Here is a 22667-nt window from a genome sequence, read left to right as displayed (position 1 = left end):
CACTGATGAGAGAAGCAATGATCACACTTCTCTGTGTGATCCAGTAAGTGGAACCAATAGGCCTTTTTCCAGACAAATTATAAGAGAGGGTCAGAATCTGAGAGGGAGAGATAAGGGTCATATAAATAGAGCAATTTAAGGTGAGAGAAAGCACAAGAAAACTGACATCCTTATTTAATCAAAAAACCAAAGGCTATTAAGTATGACTGAAGATAAATGAAATAAGTCACTCATATTTAAAAGCTAAATACAAATCAGACCTGCACAGAGAAGATTTTGAGAAAGAGGAAGAGCTGTAAAAGGAGCAAAGGGTGCAAGAAACGAGGAGCAACAGTGCATGAAAAACAAAGGTTATAGATGGTATCTGCCTAACAAGTAGTCCTGTGATTGGTTGAGGGGGTTTCCTGCAACTGTGGGGCCTACTTTCGATCCTCCCTCTGTTCACACATCTGGGCAGAGTTCCTCTGGGCAGCGTCCACTGGCTCCCTTGACACCTTTGAGGAGCAGTGGTGCTGTCCAGGGTTCTCTGCTCTGTGTCCCCCACAGGTTTCCTACCTTTGACCCTCACACTTATCCCTGTTATTTTTCCATTGTCCCATGCAATTATTTGAGTCCCGGGCCCAGTGGATCCTCCCCATGGGCTGCAGGAGGGTGCTTTACCAGTGGGCGGGCTTGTGTCCACCGACTTCCCGGAACCCAGTATGAAGTAGTCTTGTGATGTAGTTTGCCAGTTGACACGCAACTTGTACTTGTAATGGTTACATTGCTGTAATGTGTTTCCTGTTTGTGTACTATGTACTGCCTTCTAGTGACTGGCCTATTGAAAATAAAAGCAGTACAACTGACAGCTAATGAGCATATTCCTTTATCTTTAAAGTGATGAGTCTTGTTTTTTTGGATTAAAGATCCTCACAATAGCTGGTGATGATGATGCAGCCATGTATTTGTAACAAATCTTTGCGTAAATTGATTTTAAACTTTACACATATTTGCTAAACATTTTCAAGTAAGAATAGAGATATATATAGAAATCATTAGTTTGACACATGCAGTGTAAACCACGGAAAGGTAAATTTGAATGAAGCTCACCACAATGATTAGAAAGATGACATCCTCTTTTATGAGTATCAGACAATAAAAACCACTTGTCCCTTGACTCTGAACAAAATTAAAATCCTTTCTTAATGCAAGAGGGGAAGGGAATATTCTTGCCCATTCTCTGCACAATTCTGAGTGTGGCTAAATGCAACACCATTCACCAGCCCAACAAGGACAAAGGCTGCCAGAGATCAAGAGATAGATCCATAAGGTTAAGTAGAACTACTCTCCTTCTGCCTACTCTCAGTTGTTCTCTTCCACCTGCACCCCAACTTGCTGCACCAACCTCTGAGATCTGGTGTTCAAGTTCAACACATGCAATCTGCAAAGCTTGAACTGGAGAAGGGCACGGAAAGAAAATGCTTCACATTCCATGGTTGATAGGGATGGAGTGATGTGGGCGGGGACAGGGGATGGGGGCGGGGGGAGGGCTACTGTATGCTGAATGTGAGGGAGAAGGAGGTAAGTAGGACTCCAGTTTATGCTAAACCTGCCCTGTACTAGAAGGACTGACCTAAATCTGGCTGGTACACAGCCCATGCCTTAGGATATGTCTACCTTGAGTCGGCTGCCTGTGCGAGGGAACTCTAGGCTTGAGCGGCTACATTATATTTTTACCTTATATTAAGACTTTTCTAACCCAGGCTCAAGCGTAGGGCTCTGGCGTCCACACTGCAGCGTGCAGACCCAGGTCTTAGTAACCATATCCCAGAGTCCCTAGCACCTCCACCCTCTGAAATGTGGCTTTTCTAGCCCTAGGACCATGGTGCACTGTGGGAAAACTTTACTGCCTACCCTGCACGTTACCAGGAAGCAGGTCACTTTGCAAAAGGCTTGTTCGGTTTGTTTTCCATTGCAAGCCCAGGAGGCCGTCTGACAGTGTGCTTGCAGACCAGTGATCAGAAGAGAATGGGTTAACACTGACCTGAGCTGCTGCCGTTTGCCATTTTCACGAGAGTGGACTGCAGATTGTTGGGATAGAGAGGACCAAGGAAGTTGTCCCATGGAATTGTGGGATACTTCCAGCTGACTCCAGGCCCAAGACAAGCGGGGCTCTGTCAACATTGCAAAGCAATAGGGTCGCACCCTGGGTTACAGCTTAACTCCTCCAGCCCTGCAGGGTCTGGGACCCTGGGTCCGAGCCCTGGATTAGCGCAATTGCAGTGTACACTGGGGGGTTAGGCTTGAGCCAAGGTTCATGCATAGGCCTACGTTACAGTGTAGACATACCCTTAATGTGCTGTATGTCACTGTCAAGTGATGATTGCAATGCTTCTCCATTTTCTTAACCAACAACTGGCAGATACCATATTTACATGAGGACTAGTTTGTACCAGGAACAGGAAGGGATTTCTACTTATAGGATATGAACGTTTATATCACTCTGAGAGTCACTTGATCAGAATGGCAACCTCGCAGGATAGCAGAGGGGTGAGTGCTGTGATAGATTTAGCTAGTGATCTTGAACATTCAGGCTGTCAGCTGTCCTTATTGGAGCAACAGAAATCTAATGACTACTCCACTAACCTGTGGATAATATAGGGAAGATGTAGTATTCCCAAGCCCTTCTGTTCTATGGCTGTGAGGTGAATTTTAGTGGCAGATTCCCTATGCAGAGCTCACATGAGAGACTCCAGGTTCTCCTTCCTAATGAAAGGTGGATAGGTGACTCTGAGGACTCTGTTCCCTATGAATATACACAGAGCAATTGATTGCTGGCTCAGATATCATGGGAATATCATCCACATCTGTTGGACTTCACATACACATGGAAAGCCTGAGAGTGTCCTGAGAGTGGCGGATAGGTTTAATTCAGAGTTAGATTTCATAGGGTCAAGGGTGGGAATACAGGATAAGACTTCAAATAGGCACATACAGACAGTATCTCAGGTAACTCAGAGCAGGGGATATAGGGTGAAAATTCATACATACAGCATCCCAGGAGTCAGGGGATACAGGTAAGACTTCACACACATGAATACTCCAGGGGGAAGAGAGGATATTTTACAGAGATGTTTAAACATTTCCAGTAGTTTCATCAGATGAGGCCTGGTGAATATTCAGGGTCCCTGATAACTTCTTGCCAAGTTAATCTGAGAAGGAATTGTTTAGGACTAGGTGAATTTCATGAAGCCACCCTGCACGTGCTCAACAGAATCTCGGCAGGTGGATGGAAGGGCCGAAAATAAGTGTCAATGGTGAAGAAGACCATTCTGGAACCTTGGAAGACACCATTCTGGTGACTTAGATGATACCAAACTGCGCCAGCTCATGCAGTTCCAGATGGCTGAAAGCCTCCCATGGACAGATCACTGTGATATCTGCAAGACAGAGAGTGAAACTTGACAAGCTCAGTACAAGCTCCGTATACCTGATTGATTCTTCTGTCCTATAGGGATGGGCAGGCTGCTTTATTAAAGAAATAGTGCTAGGTGAAGGAGAAAGGAAAATGGGCCTCTATTCAAAGACTAGGCAGAGAGGTGAGGGACAATATTTCCCCACCCCATCAGGGTAAGAGTGGGCAGACTCCTGCCTCCCGCTACACTGAACTAGAGCAATGGTTCTCATGTGGCATCTCACCTCTTGCTGCACCAGAAAAAAAACCATAGTCCATGCAGTCTTGTATCTCATCTTCAGCAACTGATAACTAGAGCTATTTGAACAGCTCACTTAAAAACTTCTGATTAATTTTGCTTCCCCGTTTGTTTGTTTTTATAACCAGATTGTGATTTTCTTGAATACTTTTGTTATCTGACACTATTTGCTGAATAATCTTGGCACACTGTTCTAGGTGTGTAGATTATTGGGGTGTGTCTGATGTTTGAAATCTGAGCTGTTTTGATTGGACAGATCACATGACACATTTCTTGTCACTGGGTGGACGAGTGTAACTCTTAGAATAAGCAATCTGGTGAGAATGCTAACAATTAGCAATTTGAAATTCACTTTCTGTGATTGTCTTGCATTACTGGCATTAAAGTAACTGTTTCTGTGAACTTTCCTGCCAGTGAAGTAATTTGCTACAATATTTGCAGAAAGCAAAACACAAGTGAGCCCATTCACAGCCAAGTGAATCCATTTAAAAATTCAAACAGACATAAATATTTCATAGTATTTGCCTAATTCCACAGCTGATAGAAGATTACAAGGAAGGGAGGCTGGAACACTCACAAGGCCTCTTGGCCACTTGTGCAGTGCTACATTATGGAAGGACAAAAATGACATTTATACCTGACCATAGTAAGCAATCATCTTAAGCCCTGAAGCATGAAGGCTGATTGTCCATCTGTCTTGTATGGTTTAGACACAACAAATCCTGCATCTTGTCAGGAGGTTAGACTAGATCACCCTTGCTGTCCCTTCTAGCCCCATGATTCTATGTTTTTGTAACAGAAATACTTTAAAGGCATCTGAAGAGCAATATTAAATATGACTTACCTGTTCCAAGTCCCTCCATACCTGGAATGTCATCTCCAAACCTGTGAGAAAGGACAACAGAGGAGAGGTGAGACTGGAACAGAACCAAAAGAGAAGTATTACCTCACACAGGGTCTTTCCTAACTGAAGGGAGATTGGATCAGCACCTGAGAAAAGGGAATAGTTCAACGAGGATTTTGCTAAATTACAGGGACAAAGGACAAAAGATTAGCAGCAGAGGAGTGAACAGCTCACAAGAAGTTCCTCACTGCCAAGGGGACGTAGGGTTGCCAATTTTGATTGGATGAATTCCTGGACATAATCACATGACATAATCTTTAATTAAAGATTAATCTTTAATTACTGGATTGGCAACACTAAAAGGGAGTGACACAAGAGTATAATACAAGTGTTTCCTGGTTTGGCCTAATGGGTTCCATGGAGAATTTGGTGCAACTCTCTTGTCGGACTCATATGGGGGAAGTGTCACTTCTGGCATGATTTCCTCCCTATGAGAATGTATCTTGCCTTCTCATGTTCTATTCATGCAGAGATCATCTGAAAGCTCCCAGATATGAGAAGGTGTATCAGATCTCCTCACTGCTTCACCTAATATATGGGAAGGGACATACCACTCCCTGGAGCTCTCATTAGTACTCTTACCCTTTTACTCCTTTCTTTGGGGGCTTGCTTTTGAACTGTCTTGTCTGCCTTTGCTTGAACTTGGGAGGTCCCTTGCGTGGTGTGGTGGGACCAGTTGCCACTTCTGTGGTGTTGAGGGTATTGGCGTCGCTCATTCTTGGGTTGCTGTATGCACGAGGTACTCTTTCAAATCTTCCTGTCTGTAAGACAAATGCAGATAATGAAATGGAAGGAGAGTGCTCAACTTATGACTTCTAGATACCATCAACCAGAGGAGGAAGAAAGGACTATAACTTTGACCAGAGCCTGGATGGAGATTCAACAGCCAGGATGGGCAGGTTTGGTGTCCCGAGCCTCTGTTTGCTAGAAGCTGGGATGGGTGACAGGGATCACTTGATGAGTACCTGTTCTGTTCATTCCCTCTGGGGCACCTGGCATTGGCCACTGTCAGAAGACAGGATACTGGGCTAGATGGACCTTTAGACTGACCCAGTATGGCCGTTCTTATGTACAGTATAAGAATCAGAACAGCATCTGCAGTCACACTTGCTTGGATAAAAATGGCAAGTTCTCAGTCTCCAAGCCATGGGGACACCAGCTGGGGGCAGAGAGACATTTATCCCCATAGCAGGATATTGCACAGTGACCTGCAGACAGATGGTTACACCTGCTTCTGAAACATGCATTACTGGTTAATGTTGGAGACAGGTTGCTAGAGCAGAAAGCCCAGTAATCTGTTCTGGTGGAGCAGGAAGACTAGTACTAATGGAGCTAGACAATTGGTTTGTCCTACTCTGGTAATGCCTATATTTTTATTTGCAGATTTAGTATTTACCTACTGGGTGCCACATCACCATAAGAAAATGTTTATAATCATTACAGAATATCTAGGCAATATGGACTATTAGCCTCCTAGGGAAATAGTTTTTCCCAAGATGTTTTAAACTGGACCAGTGGAGAATATATTTTAGGAAACAATCCTTCATTGACTAGGATGTGGGAGAGTGTGAATGGGTGAGATGGCCCAATAGACATTGTCCATCTCCAATTTTGATGATTTTAAGTGCCATGAACAACGGTTTTGCATACTCCATTGCTGCATATGGATCAGGCCACAATTCCATATCATAAAAAGGAAATCCAGGAACAAGGCTAAGTAATTAACACTGTGTGGTTCTCAAATCTGTACATCTGTTCAGCAGATTGTAAAAGTGCCAAGGAACCATTTGGTCACTGTCATCCCCTAGTGGATGGTGGACTGGAAAGGATATGAATTCAATTGCTGGCACGTAGAGGACATACATTCTCTTTTGCTGCTTTGGTATCTGAGGGTCCTGTGGTTCTACACCCTAGAGGACATGGATCCCTGACACCTGTGTCCCATGGTGTCACCATCCCTTCATTAAGTCTGATGCAGCTCATTGCACATTGTTCAAGAGCACCCAGTGGTATACTGGTTAAAAAAAAAAAGTGGATAAACTAGCCTACAATACATTCCATATTCTCCAAAGGAGAAGGGAGTAAACTCTGTTTACTCATTTTACCCTCAGCTCCACTCCTATGTGCACCCATGGAAAAGGCCATTGTCCATCTTTCTCCCTTCCTGAAGTCACATACTTCCCTTCTTTGTGTTCATCATGTAACTCCTGTCCTAAAGCATTTCTGTTGGTTCACTTACTGAATGTTCATGCTAACAAGTGTTGGAATTAGCTTCATGGTCTCAGTACTGACGTCAAATCCCTTTATGTCACCACAGTAACTTTAGTATAATCCTCCAAATATCCTCTTTCCCTCCCCCACCCTCTGTGATGACGCTACAGTCTGCAGAGATGAGATCTTTCTAATCACCAGCCTATAAAAGCCACCAAAGAGCTGAGAATATTTTTAGATCATTGACAACCATGGAATGAGAGGGCTTCTTGCCCCTCATCAGTGCCTGCACTTGCTGTAATTCTTTCCTTTAAACAAAATCTGGAAAGGTCAGGGGGGACAGCCTGAGGAGCAAAAAATATATTCTTAGCAATTCCATTTTAACGTGTGCATGTGTGTTGATACACCACATACTTTGAAATAAGAGTGTTCCATACAAGGAGCTCAGATACCTAAGTGCTGAACACTCTATGAATACCTCAATAGCTACATCTTTCCATACACTAATACACGAGAGACTGAACGGTGAAAGCCATCCCAAGTGAAATAACAGACAGTAGAGTTTGCAGTGACAGCCAGGAATAGTTTGAAATGTATATGCACTAGCCTTGCTGCCTACAGTATATCCATAATCTTCCAAGGCACACTTGCTATACACTCAGTTTGATCACAAACCTAGTCACAGTAAATCTAGTTATGTATCTGTCTTGTTACCTATATGAATCCTGTCACCATAGTATCTGAGCATCTCCCAGGAATTTATGAATTTATCCTCACAACAACCCTGCAGAGTGGGGAAACTACATTTTATAGAAGAGAAGCTGAGATACAGAGATTAAGTGATTTGTCCAAGGTCACAGAGTAAGTTTGTGTCAAAGCCAAGAATTATACCTAGATCTCCTGACTCTCAGTTTAGGGCCAAATTCACTGACGAAGTAAATGGAATTGTGCTAATTTACACTAGCAGGGAGTTTGGTCCCTATTTTCTTAGCCACAAGACCATCTTTCCTTTCTGAGAATGTGTTATTTAAAGAATTGACAAAAAAATTTTTAAACCCTGCTGCTCTGCTCTAAGAAATGTAGAGCTTTAAGCATAAAAATTAAGCATCGTGCATGGGTTATACCTGCCTACACTTGTGGTTAAAGCATTGTGCACTATTCTGAAGAACAATAATAATCAAGGGGTAGTACACAGTTGCAATGATGTAGACACCCTCCTGGAGTACTAGAGGCACAGGGCAACAGAAATGTGTAATCCATATCCAGAGAACATCTCTAACCAGCTTTGATCCACTTTGACAGACCCAGATACTGTGCTGGCTGCCTCCTATCCTGGCCACGAAATGTGACATGATGGTAAAAATGGCTGACTGAGATTTTTAAGCCTGGATACTGACATCAGGAAACCGGAGAGGCAACGGGGCTAACATCTGTCAGTGAGACACCAGGCTGGTGCTAACACCACACTTCTTCCAGATCATAACGCCTTTGAGAGGCAGCGGCCTCCAGTCCCTCAAAGACCCCTTGGCCCCGAGCTCAGGAAGAGAAGCAGATAATAGGAGGGCTCCGTCTGTGGGATTCAGAGCCTTTCCTCCACCCCACTCCTAAGTGATGTTTCAGCCACCTCCACCTGGTATATGGTGGGAGAAAACTCAAGACAAAACCATACTACATCCTATTTCTCATCTGCACCGATGTCACAGAGTCACAGAATCACACGGTTGGAAGGGACCTTAGGAGATGTAAGAGAGAGGGGGAGACATGGGATTCAAGAGGGTTAAGGAATTACAGTTCTCTCTTCCCCTCAGCACCTTCATTACTCCTGTTCTCCCTACCCATCTCCACATCTTGATGGTGCCTTGGGAAAGAGCACAGAGCTTTTGGGTAGGAAGTAGCCTCAGTGTTGGGAGAGTTCATACTTCCTTCATCTCAAGCTCGGCACCAGACAGCACAACATCAGTGTACTGCCATTACACTGACAGGCCAGTGAGAGTTAATTTCCATTCACACACAGGCAAAGATGTCTCTGTTCTTGCAGTGGAGACCATTTCTCATGGACACAAGAGCTGCACCAATTCTTGTCCTCTGTGACCAACTCCTCCGGAACCATGCAGGACCACTGAGTGGGGCTGCAGCCCAAGACTCACAGAAGTAGGGGAAACACACAACACAGCCTTCCGCTTGTGTTTTGAAACCCTCTCTATCCATTTATCTATGTACTCAGATGGTCCCCGTCACCCCAATACTTAGGTGCCTGCCAAACTCCTACTAGATTTGATCTTTCTCTATGGCACCTCTTTGAGTTCTCTGGCGCCTTACCTCTCAATACGTTCCAGAGGCTTTGCCACAGCTCCCCTGCCACTAATGTCACTGCCAGACAGTGAAAGATAGTCCCAGGGTGAGAGAACTGACAGAGCCAGTAGCTGTGGATTCCTGTCCTTTCCCAGTGAAGGTTGCTGGACAACTGAATGTTCCTTCACATCCTCTGCCCTCCCTCACACAGTGTTATCTAATTGGCTCTGACAGGATCTCTACTTGGCCCAGGATTTAATCCATTTGCGTAATAGCCTTGCTTGCGTCTGAACACTAATTTTACCTAATACAATCTGTCCACAGTGATGTTCTTATCCCAGTGCTGGCAGATGACATCCTACCTTGTGCTTCCAATGCACTTAAGGAGGCTTGAGTACTAGTGACAAATAGCTGCTCTTTAATCCACCCCCTTCACAGCTTTAATCTCTGATCCTCTATGGAAAATTTCCCTGACAGGCGAAATAGACATCTGACATGATCTTCTTTATAGCAACATCAAACAGATTCCCCATGTGGGCTGTGACCTTCCTCGGGTCCGTGCCCTGGGAAGGTCAGACACGCACTACTACATGTGTGCTGGGATCTGCAGTGCAGCCCCCAAAATGTCCCAGGTGGGTTGTGATCTTCCTCGCAATGATGCCCTGGAAACACACACCGTCTCCAGGTAGAAATGCTCTCGCTGTTTTATTCCAGGTGGTGATGTCCTCACCATCTCAGCTATGGGCCCCATGTGTGCTGCAGCAGTGGTCTTCCTTGCAGCAGTGCTCTAGCTAGAGGACTTTGTATCCAGTATCAGACATAACTGTGGCTGAATGGAGAGAAGACCCACAGCTCCAGTGCCAGTTGTTTGAATTGGGGATGTAATGAATATTTCCAGCCTCGGCCACTGCTGATGCCTGTAACCTACTGCTCTGAGCTCTCAGACTCTTTTCTCTAGCAATGGTTTCAAGACCAAACAGAAACAAAAAAGGATACACTTAAAAAGAGAGTCAGCTTTTAAGCTAGTTCTAAGTAGAACTGAAGTCCTGCAGCCCCCTCCTTGATGGGAATCCTAGGAAATCCCATCCCATCCTGCTAAGGTGAAATGGTGAGCTTGGAAGACAGACTGTTACAGAGAGAAAGGGTTTATTACCAGACTGGGGAAGGGGGTATCTAGCTGTGTGAGCAGAACCCTTCAAATACCTCCTGGGGTTTCAGCAGTACCTTGTAAACAGCAGCTGAGTCCTGGACTCCAGTAGTGTCTTTACCAGACTGTACACATTTTACAGCAATGCCCTGCCAGTGCCAGCCATACAAAGACTCAGATGAATTCCACAACAGCCAAGCAACAGTCCAAACCAAACAGTCACCAAGAAAAACACTAAGGAAGAAGCTGCTTCCAAACTAACCAGCCTCTTATAGGTAGGCTGACTATTCGTGCAAGATTTCCATTTACTCCAGCCGCCTTTTTTGTTGCTGTTGTTGTTGTTTTGTTGCTTTCTTTGCTTTGGCAACGCCACTCCGGCCACTTTCCTTTTTTTAGCTTCCCCCAAGTGTCCTGATATTTTGTCAGTTTCAGCTGGTCACCCTACCTTATACTAAGGTAAGAGACAGAGCAAAACATTACCTAAGAAATGAAAAACTGTCTCTTCCAGACACAAAACTCCAAACAATTCCCCAGTGGTTTCATTAGACTTTTCTCAGCTCAGTTTCTCTCTTTCCTCCCACCCTCCCTCCCCACCATCAGTCTGGGGTACACAGAGGTTGTAGGGAAAACTTACAGTGCTGAGATCTTCTCTCGGAAATCATTAAATTACCTTCCTCCGGCCTGATTAGAAAAATCTCTCAAAGACGCAACTCATTCTCCAGAAATAGTCTGCCCGCAGGTGACGTCACAGACTCAAGGCACCAATCATGAGGCATTCGTCCTTGGAGGATGGCAACCGCGTCTCCAAGACCTTTGATCCTGGCTTTATTGAGGCTGCATCTAGGGGAAGATTTAAAGAAATGTTATAACCATGACATGCTCCTAACGGAAGGCCCAAGTCGGTTTTCTGAGTTGGGAAGGGAATGTGGGGAAAAGGAATCCTCCCTCATCTCCAACAATCTAGTAGCTTGAGGCAAAGTAGTTGAGTAGCCCACTGCCACTATTATAGCCCATGGGCTAAGGTAACAGCTAGGTCTTCTGGGTGCCCCTGCACTGGAGTAGAGAGATTAGGCCTGTGGATGAATGGAGTGACAGAAGAGGCAGGTAGGGGTGTGATAGAGAAGACAAGGGAAATACAACATTTTGTGAGGACATTTTACAAGGGAAGCAGATCATACATTGGTCCAAATTAAACTCTGGAATAACTCCACTGATTGTAACATACTTTTTTTAAAGACCTTTGTTTTTTATTTGGGATGTCTTTTAATGATCAGGTGCACGAGCCTCAGAGGAGAGCAGTGACAGAGATCTAGATGAAAGCAGTGAGTCTGAAGATGATTTTGAAGAAGGCCAGATCTTCAGCTGATGTAACTCCATTGACTTCAGTGGGAATATGCTTATTTACACCACCTAAGGATCTGGCCCAGGGAGTGAGGTCAAGGCACAGAGGAAGGGGTATACTGTTCTGAGAACAGGGAGTGGAATGAAAAGAGATACAGAAATTGCAAGAGGAGAAGGACACAAACATAACATTAGAGAGAGAAGAGTGGGAGAGAGAGTGTTGTATTTCGGAAGCAGGTATCTCTACCTTCCAGACTTACCCAGTAACCTTTGAAGTAGCTACAGTGGTGTTTAAAAGGTGATGCTGCACCTATTGATAGAAAGGATTCTGGGGCACATCTGGGACCCAAATGGCCGGCTGAACAAGAACAGGGAACTCTCTGAGAGGGTAAAGCAACTGAGCAGAAACTCCTGGTGCAGAAGAACAGTTCAAGACTGGACTGTTGATGAGTTACCACAGCATCGCAGTGCGATTCCAGTGCCCTATTAAGTGTGGCATCCGAGGCAACTACCCACTTAGTTCAGGCCTGTGGCCACCTCATGTACGATTGCATTGCTCAGTCATACTGCATTATGTCAAATATCATGAAGGGAGTGCAGTGCTGGGCTGAGCCCACCTTCTGCCTGGCCTGAATGCAATGTCAGAGGTGCATCAAATACTGGCAGTATTGCCAACTCTGCAAGTGTCACAGTTCTCACCATAACTAAGTCCAAATTTACAAAGATATTGACTTAAATACTCTGAAGATCTGTGCCTTGGTGTTTTCTTTGAAGCGTCACATCTTGCAGGTTGGCCATTACAAGCATGTCTACACTGCCATTAAAAAACTGCAACAGCTGACTTGGGCTTGTGGGGCTCGGGCTAAGGGGCTGCTTAACTGCAGGGTAGATGTCCGGGATCGGGCTGCAGCCTGGGCTCTAGGACCCCGCAAGTTGGGTGGGTCCCAGAGCTCAAGCTGCAGCCCAAGCTGGAATGTTTACACTGCAATTAAACAGCCCCTTGGCCTGAGCCCTGTGAACCTGTGTCAGCTGGCACGGGCCAGCTGCAGGTGTCTAATTGCAGTGTAGACATACCCTGTGTGAGAATCTCAGCTTTCTTTAAAAAATGTCAGTAAGTCCCTACTTTCACGGTTGTGGAGAAAAGCTTGAAAATGTGACCTGGGTGTAACCTAAAGGGTCTGAAACCAGAAGACAAAGAAAAAGAAGCTGAAATATATTTTTCTAATATCCTCATGATTTTTAAGACAATCTCATAATTTTTTGAGGCTGGACTAACGATTTTTTAATATTTGGGTTGTCATCTCCTCCTCCCTGCAGGGACTGGCTCTGGCACACAAATACTCTGAGGTTAAACATGGTCAGCAGCTTCCTGCAGGCTGGAGCAGCCTTGGGGATATAAGCAGCTGCAGTATGTTGGCACCAGACTCTCCTCCCACACCCACTGCTCATTCCCAGTTCTCTGTCTGCCTCCAACTGGCCCAGATGTCTGTTTTCTCTCCTTGTCCCTCTCTCTTATATTGAGAGCATGCTGGGAAACAACTGTTTTGTTTTCCCCTGTGAAAAATGTTGATGAAAATGAAACTTTTTTTTATTTTGTCGAAATTTTTCTTTGAAACTTTTTTCAGGCTTTTGTTCTAAAAGTAAAACTAAATTATGTAGGTTTTCAGCAACCAAAATTCCCAATTTTGCAGTTTAAAACAAATCAATTTTTTTCTGAGAAAAACCTGAAAATGTTTGACGAAAATTGTCATTTTTAATGAAATTTTCCATTTTGTTGAAAAAGTCATTTTTCAGTGAAAAAGACATTTTGACAGAAAATACTCAACCAGCTCCATTTATGTTCTTCTCTTGTCTCTCTTTTTCATCCCTTTCTCACTCTTTCCCACTGTTGCCTTCCCTTTTTCTACTGCTCTCATTCCATCTATTCTCTCACCCTCCCCTTTCGCTTCTCTTTCTCTCCTGAAGGTGCTGGACTCTGCTTTGCAGTGTGTGTGTGTGTGTGTGTGTGTGTGTAAACATGCAGGCAAGCATGCACTTAATGCTCCCTTTGCATGGCACTAACAGACATGCAGGAGTGACTGTTGTAATTTTAAGGAGCATCCCAGCTGGATGATGGGATTTGCTGGGCATGATGGCTTGACCAGGAGTCAAGTACCAGATCAGTTCCCTCTGTGTGTCCATGGCTATGGCCTCCCACATTGCTGCTTCATACTCTGGCTTCCATCCCTTCTTGTGATTGACTAACACAGTGAGAAATTGAGTTTCATGCTTTTTTTCAACTCCCACGTAACACAGCTTAGACCTGAACAGGGCCAGAAACTGGGGTCAAACAATAACAGTAATCCTGTCTCTATGGCCCCGGAAGGGAGAACCACCACTCTCAATGCTGCTGTAGGGATAGCTCAGTAGTTTGAGCATTGGCCTGGTAAACCAGGGTTGTGAATTCAATCCTTGAGGGGGCCATTTGGGGCAAAAATTGGGGATTAGTCTTGCTTTGAGCAGGGGGTTGGACTAGATGACCTTCTGAAGTCCCTTCCAACCCTGATATTCTATGACCTTTCCCCCTACTTCCATTCTAAGAAATCTTTTGCAACCCCTCCCCCAAGATCTCAAACCCTAGGGTAACTATGGTAATCATAACTATACTGGAAATAACAACAAATTTGGCAAACTTTAATGATACAGGAAACACACAATTTAAAATAAACTCACAATTCCATGGATGAGTTTGTCTTGCTATGAAAAGATATCTGACCTGAGGCTGAAATATAGTGGGCCAGATCCTTGACTGGTGGTTCCACTGGCATCAGTGGATCTATACTCATTAATTTACACCAGCTGAGGATCTAAAACAGCTGATACAAAACATGTACAATATTTGTTATTTGGACTAACTTGTCACTGTCCTTTTCACAAAACTCTCTGTCCTTCTAAATCCCACCTAGGCCAGAAATGAATTTCCAACAAACAATAAAAATACTTACACCCTGATTGCGATCTCACTTATATTCTAGAGTCATAGAACAGCAGGGCTGGAAGGGATGCCTTAAAAAGTCATCAGGTCAAAGTAAACCTAGACCATCCCTGACCAATGTTTGTCTAATCTGTTCTTTAAAACCTCCAGTGATGGGGATTCCACAATCTCCCTTGGTAACCTATTCCAGTGCTTAATCACCCTTAGAGTTAGAAAGTTTTTTCTAATATCTAACCTGAATGTCCCTTGCAGCAGCCATTTCTTCTCGTCCTCCCTTCAGGGGACATGGACAACAATCGATCACTGTCCTCTTTATAACAGTCCTTAACAGATTTGAAGACTTTGTCAGGCCTCCTCACAAATCTTCTTTTCTCAAGACTAAAGATGCCCACTTGTGTCAACCTTTCCTCAAAGGTCAGGTTTTCTAAACCTTTTATCATTTTTGTTGCTCAGGACTCTCTCCAGTTTGTCCACATCTTTCCGAAAGTGTGACACCCGGCATTGGACACAGTGCTCCAGCTGAGGCCTCACCAGTGCCCAGTAGAGTGGGACAGTTACCTCCTATGTCTTACATACAACACTCCTCCCATACTCCTCCTCCTCCTCCTCTTCCTTGCCTAACACCTCCTCCTCACTGTTCACTTTGGGGGTCTATGACTCCAGCTCCTCCCAAGTATCGGGGGACTCTTGAGGGCGGGAGGGGAAGGGGTCTCTGCCGACAATGGCATGCAGCTCTTTGTCAAAGCAGCATGTCTGCGACTCTGCACCAGAGTAACTGTTAGCCTCTCTTGCCTTCTGGTACAACTGTCACATGGCACTGCTGCGGGTCCCTTTTGTAGCCCTTCTCCCCTGACTGAGCTGCTTGTAGATAGCGACATTTCTATGGCTGGGCCAGAGTTGTGCTTGCACGGCCTCTTCTCCCCAGAAACATAGGAGATCCACCACCTCCTATGTGCTCCTGGCAGGAGTCTGTCTGCAGCGTGGAGCTGGCATGGTCAGCTAGACAGTCGTTGGGTGAGCTTTCCACACTGAGCAAACAGGAAATGGAATTTCAAAAATTCATGGGACTTTTGAGGGGAGAGGCGTGTACCTGGCCACCAGGCAGTGGAGTTCAAAACGGTGACCAAAGCAGTCACGGTGGGGTATTGGGGGACACCTCCTGCAGGCCACTAAAGTCAACGTAAGCAACGCAGTGTCTACACTGACGCTGCATTGACCTAACTACATTGAGCTAAGTGCTATGCCTCTCATGGAGGTGGAGTTATTAAGTCAGAATAGCAGGCGAGTTACATCAGCAGGAGCAACATTTTAGTGTAGACGCTTACAGACTTAGGTCGATTTAAGCTGCCTTACGTTGACCTAACTCTGTAGTGTAGACCAGGCCTGAGACATTCACTTGCTGTTCTCTAATTTGCACCTAGGGGGACCTGTAGAATCCTTCTCTCCCTATCCAGAAACCTGTCTCCTTTCCTGTATTCACCCTCTTCCTTAGGGTTGACACCTTTCTAATGGCTGGTAACTTTGGACCCACAAGGCCCTACCCCTGTTTCACCTCTTCCCTTGAGGCCAGGGATGGCAGGTTTGTAGAAATTTTGGTGGTGCCCAGAACATGTAGGCTCTGGGCTGGGGCACGGGGTGGAGGTGCAGGAGGGGGTGAAGGGTGTAGGCTCTGGGAGGGAGTTTGGGGGCAGGAGGGGCTGTGTGGGAAGTGGGTGGGGGTGCAGGCTCTGGGACAGAGTTTGGGTGCTGGGTGGATGCTCTGGGCTGGGGCAGGGGGTGGGTGTGCCGGAGGAGTTGAGGGATGCAGGCTCTAAGATGGAGTCTGGGTGCAGGCTCTGGGCTGGGGGTGAGGATGCAGGCTCTGGGAGGGAGTTTGGGAACAGGAGGGGGTTTGGAGGGAGGGGGTGCAGGATCTGGGAGGGAGTTTGGGGCAGGATGAGGTATGTGGGAAGGGGGTCAGGGTGCAGGCTCTGGGAGGGAGTTTGAGTGCTGGGTGCAGGCTCTGGGCTAGGAGGGGGGTGCAGGAGGGGGTGAGGGTGCAGGCTTTGGGCTGGGGGTGGGGGTGCAGGCTCTGGGAGGGAGTTTGGGGGCGGGAGGGTAAGGGGTGGGGGATGGAGGGTTGATGGGGGTGTGTGGCGTTTACCTGGGGCTCCTAGGCAGGGCGGGCCGGGGGGCCTCTGTGTGCTGCTACCCCCAGGCACTGCCCCCACAGCTTCCTATTGGCCACAGGGGTGCTTGGGGTGGGACATAGACCCACCCCGCCCAGGGACAGCAGGGAGGGGCCGGCAGCTACCTGGAGCATGCAGGCAGGAAGCTGCTCAGCTCCCCTGCGCTGCCGGTGATGGGTGGGGGCCCCGGGCCATTTTAAATCACCTGGCGGTGCAGGGGGAGTGTCCAGGGGTGGAAGGTGGGGCCGAGGGAGAGACCCGTCCTCAAACAGTGCTGGAGCTGGGCCCCGGGCCACGAATATTCCTGGTGCCCAGGCTCCACGGGCCCATAGAATTTGCCTCCCATGCTTGAGGCCCTTCCCTGTTCTCCACTTCTTCCACAGGCCCTGCGCCTGCTCTGACTCTTCCCCCCAGATTGAAAAAAAAACCTGACATCAGAGCTTGTCAAATGGCATCCAGACACACAAGCCGAAACCCAGACTGTCCAGGTGAAAACCGGATGGGTGGCAACCCTACTCTCCTAGTTAGAGTGCCCTCTCCCTTCCTGGGTCTCTCTTTCAAGGTATGTCTACATTGCAAAAAGAGGTGTGTTCTTAACTCTGGTCAGCTAACCCATGTTAGCAAACTCAGGTTAAAATAGCAGGGATGACATGCCAAGTCGACCTAACTCAGGTTAGCAGCTCAAGACAAGCCCAGGCTCCCCTAAAGTATCTCTACATTGCAGCTGGGAGTGAGCCCCCCAGCCCAGGTAGACAGACGTGTGTTAGTGGGGCTTGTGTCTGCATGCTAACAGCAGCAGTGTAGATGTCCAGGCTCGGGCTGGAAGCACAGGGGGTTGTGTTGGTTTGAAAGCCTGAGCTTCCGCCTGTATTGGAACATCCACACTGCTGTTTCTAGCGTGCTAGCTTGAGCCCCACTAGCACGAGTCTACCTCTGTGGGCTGGGGGGCTTGCTGTGTCTTTGCTGCCATTTGAACCTGATTTAGCTAACCTGCATTAAGAGCACACCCATTTTGCAGTGTAGACATACTTGCAGTCTTTGACCCCTCTTTCCTTTACCAGACTGTTTTTCAATCCTTCTGGCTCACTCCACTCTGCCCCTTCTCTGTGTCCCCACCCAGGTCCCTATTTTCCCCTTTCTTCCAGCTGCCCCCTCCCGCCACTTTCTACCTTTCAGTCTCTTTCTCCCTGCCTGAACCACCCTCTCATTTCACCAACACCCTCTCCCCCAGCCTTGCCCCCTTTGTGTGTTTGATAGGTGGAATGCTTCATGAATTTGCGTGTATCCTTGCGCAGGGGCCATGCTAATCTTCTCTGTATCATTCCGATTTTAGTATATGTGCTGCCGAAGCAAGTGGGAGAGGCAGCAGCAGTTGCCCAGGGTTCCTGTGTCTTCCTTCCTCACCTTTGAACTGGGGACTGGAGTTATGCGATTAGCACTTTAGCTGGCTTAAAAGCTGCTTAATTGGGCGTTAAGTCTCCAATCTCTCCCCCGCCCCCCTCAGGCAGAGCACTCCATCACGTTCCCCTGGGCTCAGGTTCCCACCTGACCGATTCCGTGCCACCCAACCTGGAAAACACCTGCAGTCTCATCCCTCTGAATGAATTTCAGGAACCTACTTCCACAGGAAACCTTCTACAGTAATATGGGTCAGGAATTACGGAAACCCATGAAGGCCCCTGCTGTGTGCTGTGTGTCTGGACCATTCCATGTGTGTCCCCTCCCATCTTTGCTAAACACATGCTCTGTGACCTTCAGCCTACCACATGTAGTGCTGAGGCATGTTAAACACACACCCATTCCTATCTATACAGAGGCTCTCACACTGTGCACATCTGCGCCCATACCAAGGTATGTATTCACATCTCTGTCACTTTCACTTGCCACATAAACTAGTGTACTAGTAGAGTGAAGTAGTGTAACAATGGGGAAAATATGTTGTAAGTTCCTGTGAGTAGCAATAACTTCAACAGGATTTATGCTTTTAAATGATCCCTCAGGCAGGCTGGGGACTTGTATAGCATATATGCATTTATACAATTTCAGTTACTGGGCCAAATTCTCCTGTCAATCCCACTGAAGTTGCTCTACATTTATTTTGCAACTTTCTTCCCACAGAATTCCAAAGTACATCACTAGCTTACCATAGAGACAGTTTCCAAGAGATACTGTAAATTTCATTGGGGCAGGGGGGATTTCTGCATTTAGAAGGGAGGCTTCCTACTCTAGCCTAGGAGCCTAATATAGTCAAATTTCATTGTGTGGGCAAGTCAGTGATGGAAGGGTCAGGGAGGTGTCATCTGATTCATAAAAATCCACAGAATCATCATTTCAGTGGTGTCACCCTTGGTAGTGTCACAAGAGGGACTCACTAAACTCGGCTCCCAGCTCCTGCGCCTCCGGCTGGTGGAAATTTTGATAATATAATGCATCGGAAATAGGGCGAGTTGGGTATCATTCAAAAGCCCTTTCCCCACCCCACCCAAACTCAGTTACCAAACAAGGCAAACCTAGAACAATTATGTAGATATATATTGGAGAAAATGTTTAAAAGGCAAAGTTGTGGTAATTACACTTTAACACCAGGATGCATTGCTTACATAAAAAAAAGACTTAAAGCGTTCATTCATCGGAGTCATCATCAGCGTTGTCTCTGTCTAGGGCACCACTGCTAGATGCATTGTCACACTAATCCTCATCCGTTCCACACTCATACATCTCCATAAGTGATAGGCTGATGGCCAAACATTTGCAGGGTGGTGAGCATCTGGTCTTTGCACATGACCATTCGATTAGCGGAAGGATTGATTCCAGAGCGTGTGGTATTTCAAACATAACTGGTGTGATCAGTCCATTCTCCAAGATCCATCTATGCCCGATAAAGGAGAGTAGTTTTGGATGCTGTCAAGGTTCCTTCCCCACTCTGAACTCTAGGGTACAGATGTGGGGTCTTGCATGAAAACCTCCTAAGCTTATTTTTACCAGCTTAGGTTAAAACTTCCCCAAGGTATAAACTATTTTACCTTCTGCCCTTGGACTTTTGCTGTAACCACTAAACATCTAACAGGGATATAATTGGGAAAGAGCCCGTTTGGAAACGTCTTTACCCCCAAAATCCTCCCAAATCTTACACCCCCTTTCCTGGGGAAGGTTTGATAAAAATCCTCACCAATTTGCATAGGTGAACACAGACCCAAACCCTTGGATCTTAAGAACAATGAAAAAAGCATTCAGATTCCTAAAAAGAATTTCAATAGAAGAAAAAGTCAAAAGAATCACCTCTGTAAAATCAGGATGGTAAATATCTTACAGGGTAATTAGATTCAAAGCATAGAGAATCCCTCTAGGCAAAACCTTAAGTTACAAAAAGACACAAAAACAGGAATCTACATTCCATTCAGCACAGCTTATTTTCTCAGCCATTTAAAGGAATCAGAATCTAACGCGTATCTAGCTAGATTACTTACTAAATTCTAAGACTCCATTCCTGTTCTGTCCCCCGCAAAAGCATCACACAGACGAGAGAGAGAGAGAGAGAGAGAGAGAGAGAGGCTTTGTTTCTCCTTCCCCCCAGCTTTTGAAAGTATCTTGTCTCCTCATTGGTCATTTTGGTCAGGTGCCAGCGAGGTTGTCTTAGCTTCTTAACCCTTTACAGGTGAAAGGGTTTTTCCTCTGGCCAGGAGGGATTTTAAAGGTGTTTACCCTTCCCTTTATATTTATGACAGATGCACTTAATCATCCTGAGGCCATTCCATTGCCTGGTAATTTGCCTTCCTGATAACAGATGTAAATGCATCCTTTGTCAGTGGCATTTTTTCTCTGTTTGTCTGCTTCTTGGAAAACATCCACTTATGTAGCTCAGCAAATGTCACAATGATGGTCTTCAAATACTAAACTTGGCATATGAATGCCTCCAGCTGTTCCAAGCATCTTCAGAGCGAGGAAGGAGTCTTTGGTGGCTGAATCAAATGCCTTCCAGTAAGATAATTTGATGTTTCCAGCCAATTGTCTAGTAGTGTCACATTCGGAAATGGCATGGAAATCTTTCAGGATGGCGTCTTTTAATGGTTCAAATTATAGGATATAGAGCAATTCTGATGGATATAGAGCAATTCTGTTCCCCAGCAGGAGGCACAAAAACAAAATCTTGCTGAAGTCTTGGGTAGCATCTCACAGTGAGCACTAAAACATCTGTGTCTTGTGCAAATATCCAAAGTTTAGTAGCATTTGTGGCATTGATAGCATGCAAGATTATATTAGTGTCAGCCTCCTCATGGGAACTACAAAGAAACTCCACTGAATAGTGAGAGGCAGCAGCTTGATTATACCATGTGACAACCAAATTCTTCAAGCAATTCTTCACATGCTGGAGTGTTTTTCCTGCAAGATATGCATTTAACTCATCCTTCGTGTGAATATGAGATAGTAGCTATTTCATTGTGGCACTGGAGATGTTCATGGAGTCAGTGAATTTGTATTACACAGGTGCAATAGCATGGAGGCTCTTCTTTCTGGTAATATTTTTAATTGATTTTTCTGTATACATGTCAAACACTAGGTGGATTTCATCATAGGTCCAGTATTTTCTCCGTGACCTCATACTGAAGTATTCAGCCCAATCTCAGCAGGTGTTAACAGGTTCTGGTTTGCCGAGAACTTGTACCTGAGTCATACCATCTATGATTGCTCTGCTGAAAGGCCCCTGCCGACATAATGTGCCGGTTACATTGTCTGTAGGTCCTGGCTTAGGAGGACCATACAAGATGTGCATTAGTTTGCTTTTCACCTGGCACACATGCATTGTTCCATAGCATTCGAACATCAATCATGATACCTTGGAGAACTCGGACTTTCCCAAAGTCTCATGTAGATCAACATCATACTAAGATCTGGACATGACCAGGACATGAGCACCCACGGAGTTGGCGCCTATGTAACCAGATATCATGTTCTGAGCATTAGCCGGTAACACAGTACTGTCAGTCAAGGGCTACAATGTAACTTGGTGAGGGATGCATGTTTGTCATGCCTGTGTTAAAGTATAATTTTAAAAAGTTGATTTTTCAACATTTTCTTGAATAGTTATCTATATAAGTGTTCTAGGTTTGTCATATTTGGTACCATTGCGTTCGTGGGAGAAAGGGCCTTTGAATGATGCGCATTTTTGACGACATTGTGCAGTATTATCAACATTTCCACCAACCAGAGGACCTGGAGCTGGGAGCCTGGGGAGGAGGGCAGTGAGTCCCCCCGCCATACTGCCGAGGGTGACACCATTGAAGTTAAGATTTTGTAGCTTTTTATGAATAAATGACAACTGTTTTATCTTTCTGGGGAAGCCTCGGGGTGAGACTTACAACTACTTTGCATCAGCTCTACTGGCATAAGGTTGCTGCAACACAACTGTGAATTCCTCCCAGAAAAGATCAGTCACTTGTACGGCTGGCACAGTTAATGATGTAGGTGCAGGACCAGAGGAAATTATACAGAGTAGAGTGAAGTCTAATTAAATAATAATACTTGTAAAGTTCTATACAAGTGCACATTTATACCCCTCACTCAAACATCTCTACATTAAACATTGTTTGCACTAGGAAAAACATAGGCTTTATAACTTCTCATCATTAAAAAATGCTGGAATCTCTGCTCCAACTTCAATCACCTTGTGTCAGAGCCCATAACTAGAAAATTTCGCCTCAAAGATGAATGTTTTGGAAACTTACAAGCATGTGAAAACAAAAGGTTATGACAGAAATTGGTCTGCAGTGTTAACTAAATCTGGTGGTCACCAGTTGCAACTGGCAGAATATAAAGATCACTTCATCCCTTGCTGAAATGCAGCTACCTCTGGGGTGGAATATACCAAAGGCATTAAACAACATACAGCAACATTCTGCAAAATTTCAGACACAAAATGAAGAGGACACTATATCCAACT

General features: G+C 45.6%; 1 protein-coding gene across 2 annotated transcripts; it reads right to left on the bottom strand.

Annotated features, from left to right (window-relative positions):
* Positions 1–2887: 2887 nt before the first annotated feature.
* Positions 2888–20279, bottom strand: PDE6H (phosphodiesterase 6H). 2 transcript variants are annotated; one of them, XM_084637391.1, is made up of 5 exons: positions 20197–20279; positions 10881–11086; positions 5179–5357; positions 4537–4577; positions 2888–3419 (listed from the first exon to the last, which is right to left on the bottom strand). In XM_084637391.1, the coding sequence occupies exons 3-5, from the start codon at positions 5310–5312 to the stop codon at positions 3343–3345; spliced, it is 252 nt and encodes an 83-aa protein (XP_084493517.1). In that variant the 5' UTR covers positions 5313–5357; positions 10881–11086; positions 20197–20279; the 3' UTR covers positions 2888–3342. The 2 variants fall into 2 exon arrangements, with proteins under 2 accessions (XP_084493517.1, XP_084493516.1); XM_084637390.1 differs by having other exon boundaries at positions 10917–11086.
* Between the last annotated feature and the right edge of the window lie 2388 nt (positions 20280–22667).

Source organism: Lepidochelys olivacea (assembly GCF_965140295.1).
Source record: "Lepidochelys olivacea isolate rLepOli2 genome assembly, chromosome: 1".
In the NCBI taxonomy this organism is placed as follows: domain Eukaryota; kingdom Metazoa; phylum Chordata; order Testudines; family Cheloniidae; genus Lepidochelys; species Lepidochelys olivacea.
The sequence above is the reverse complement of the archived record's forward strand: the minus strand, read 5'-3'. Positions and strand labels throughout refer to the sequence as shown.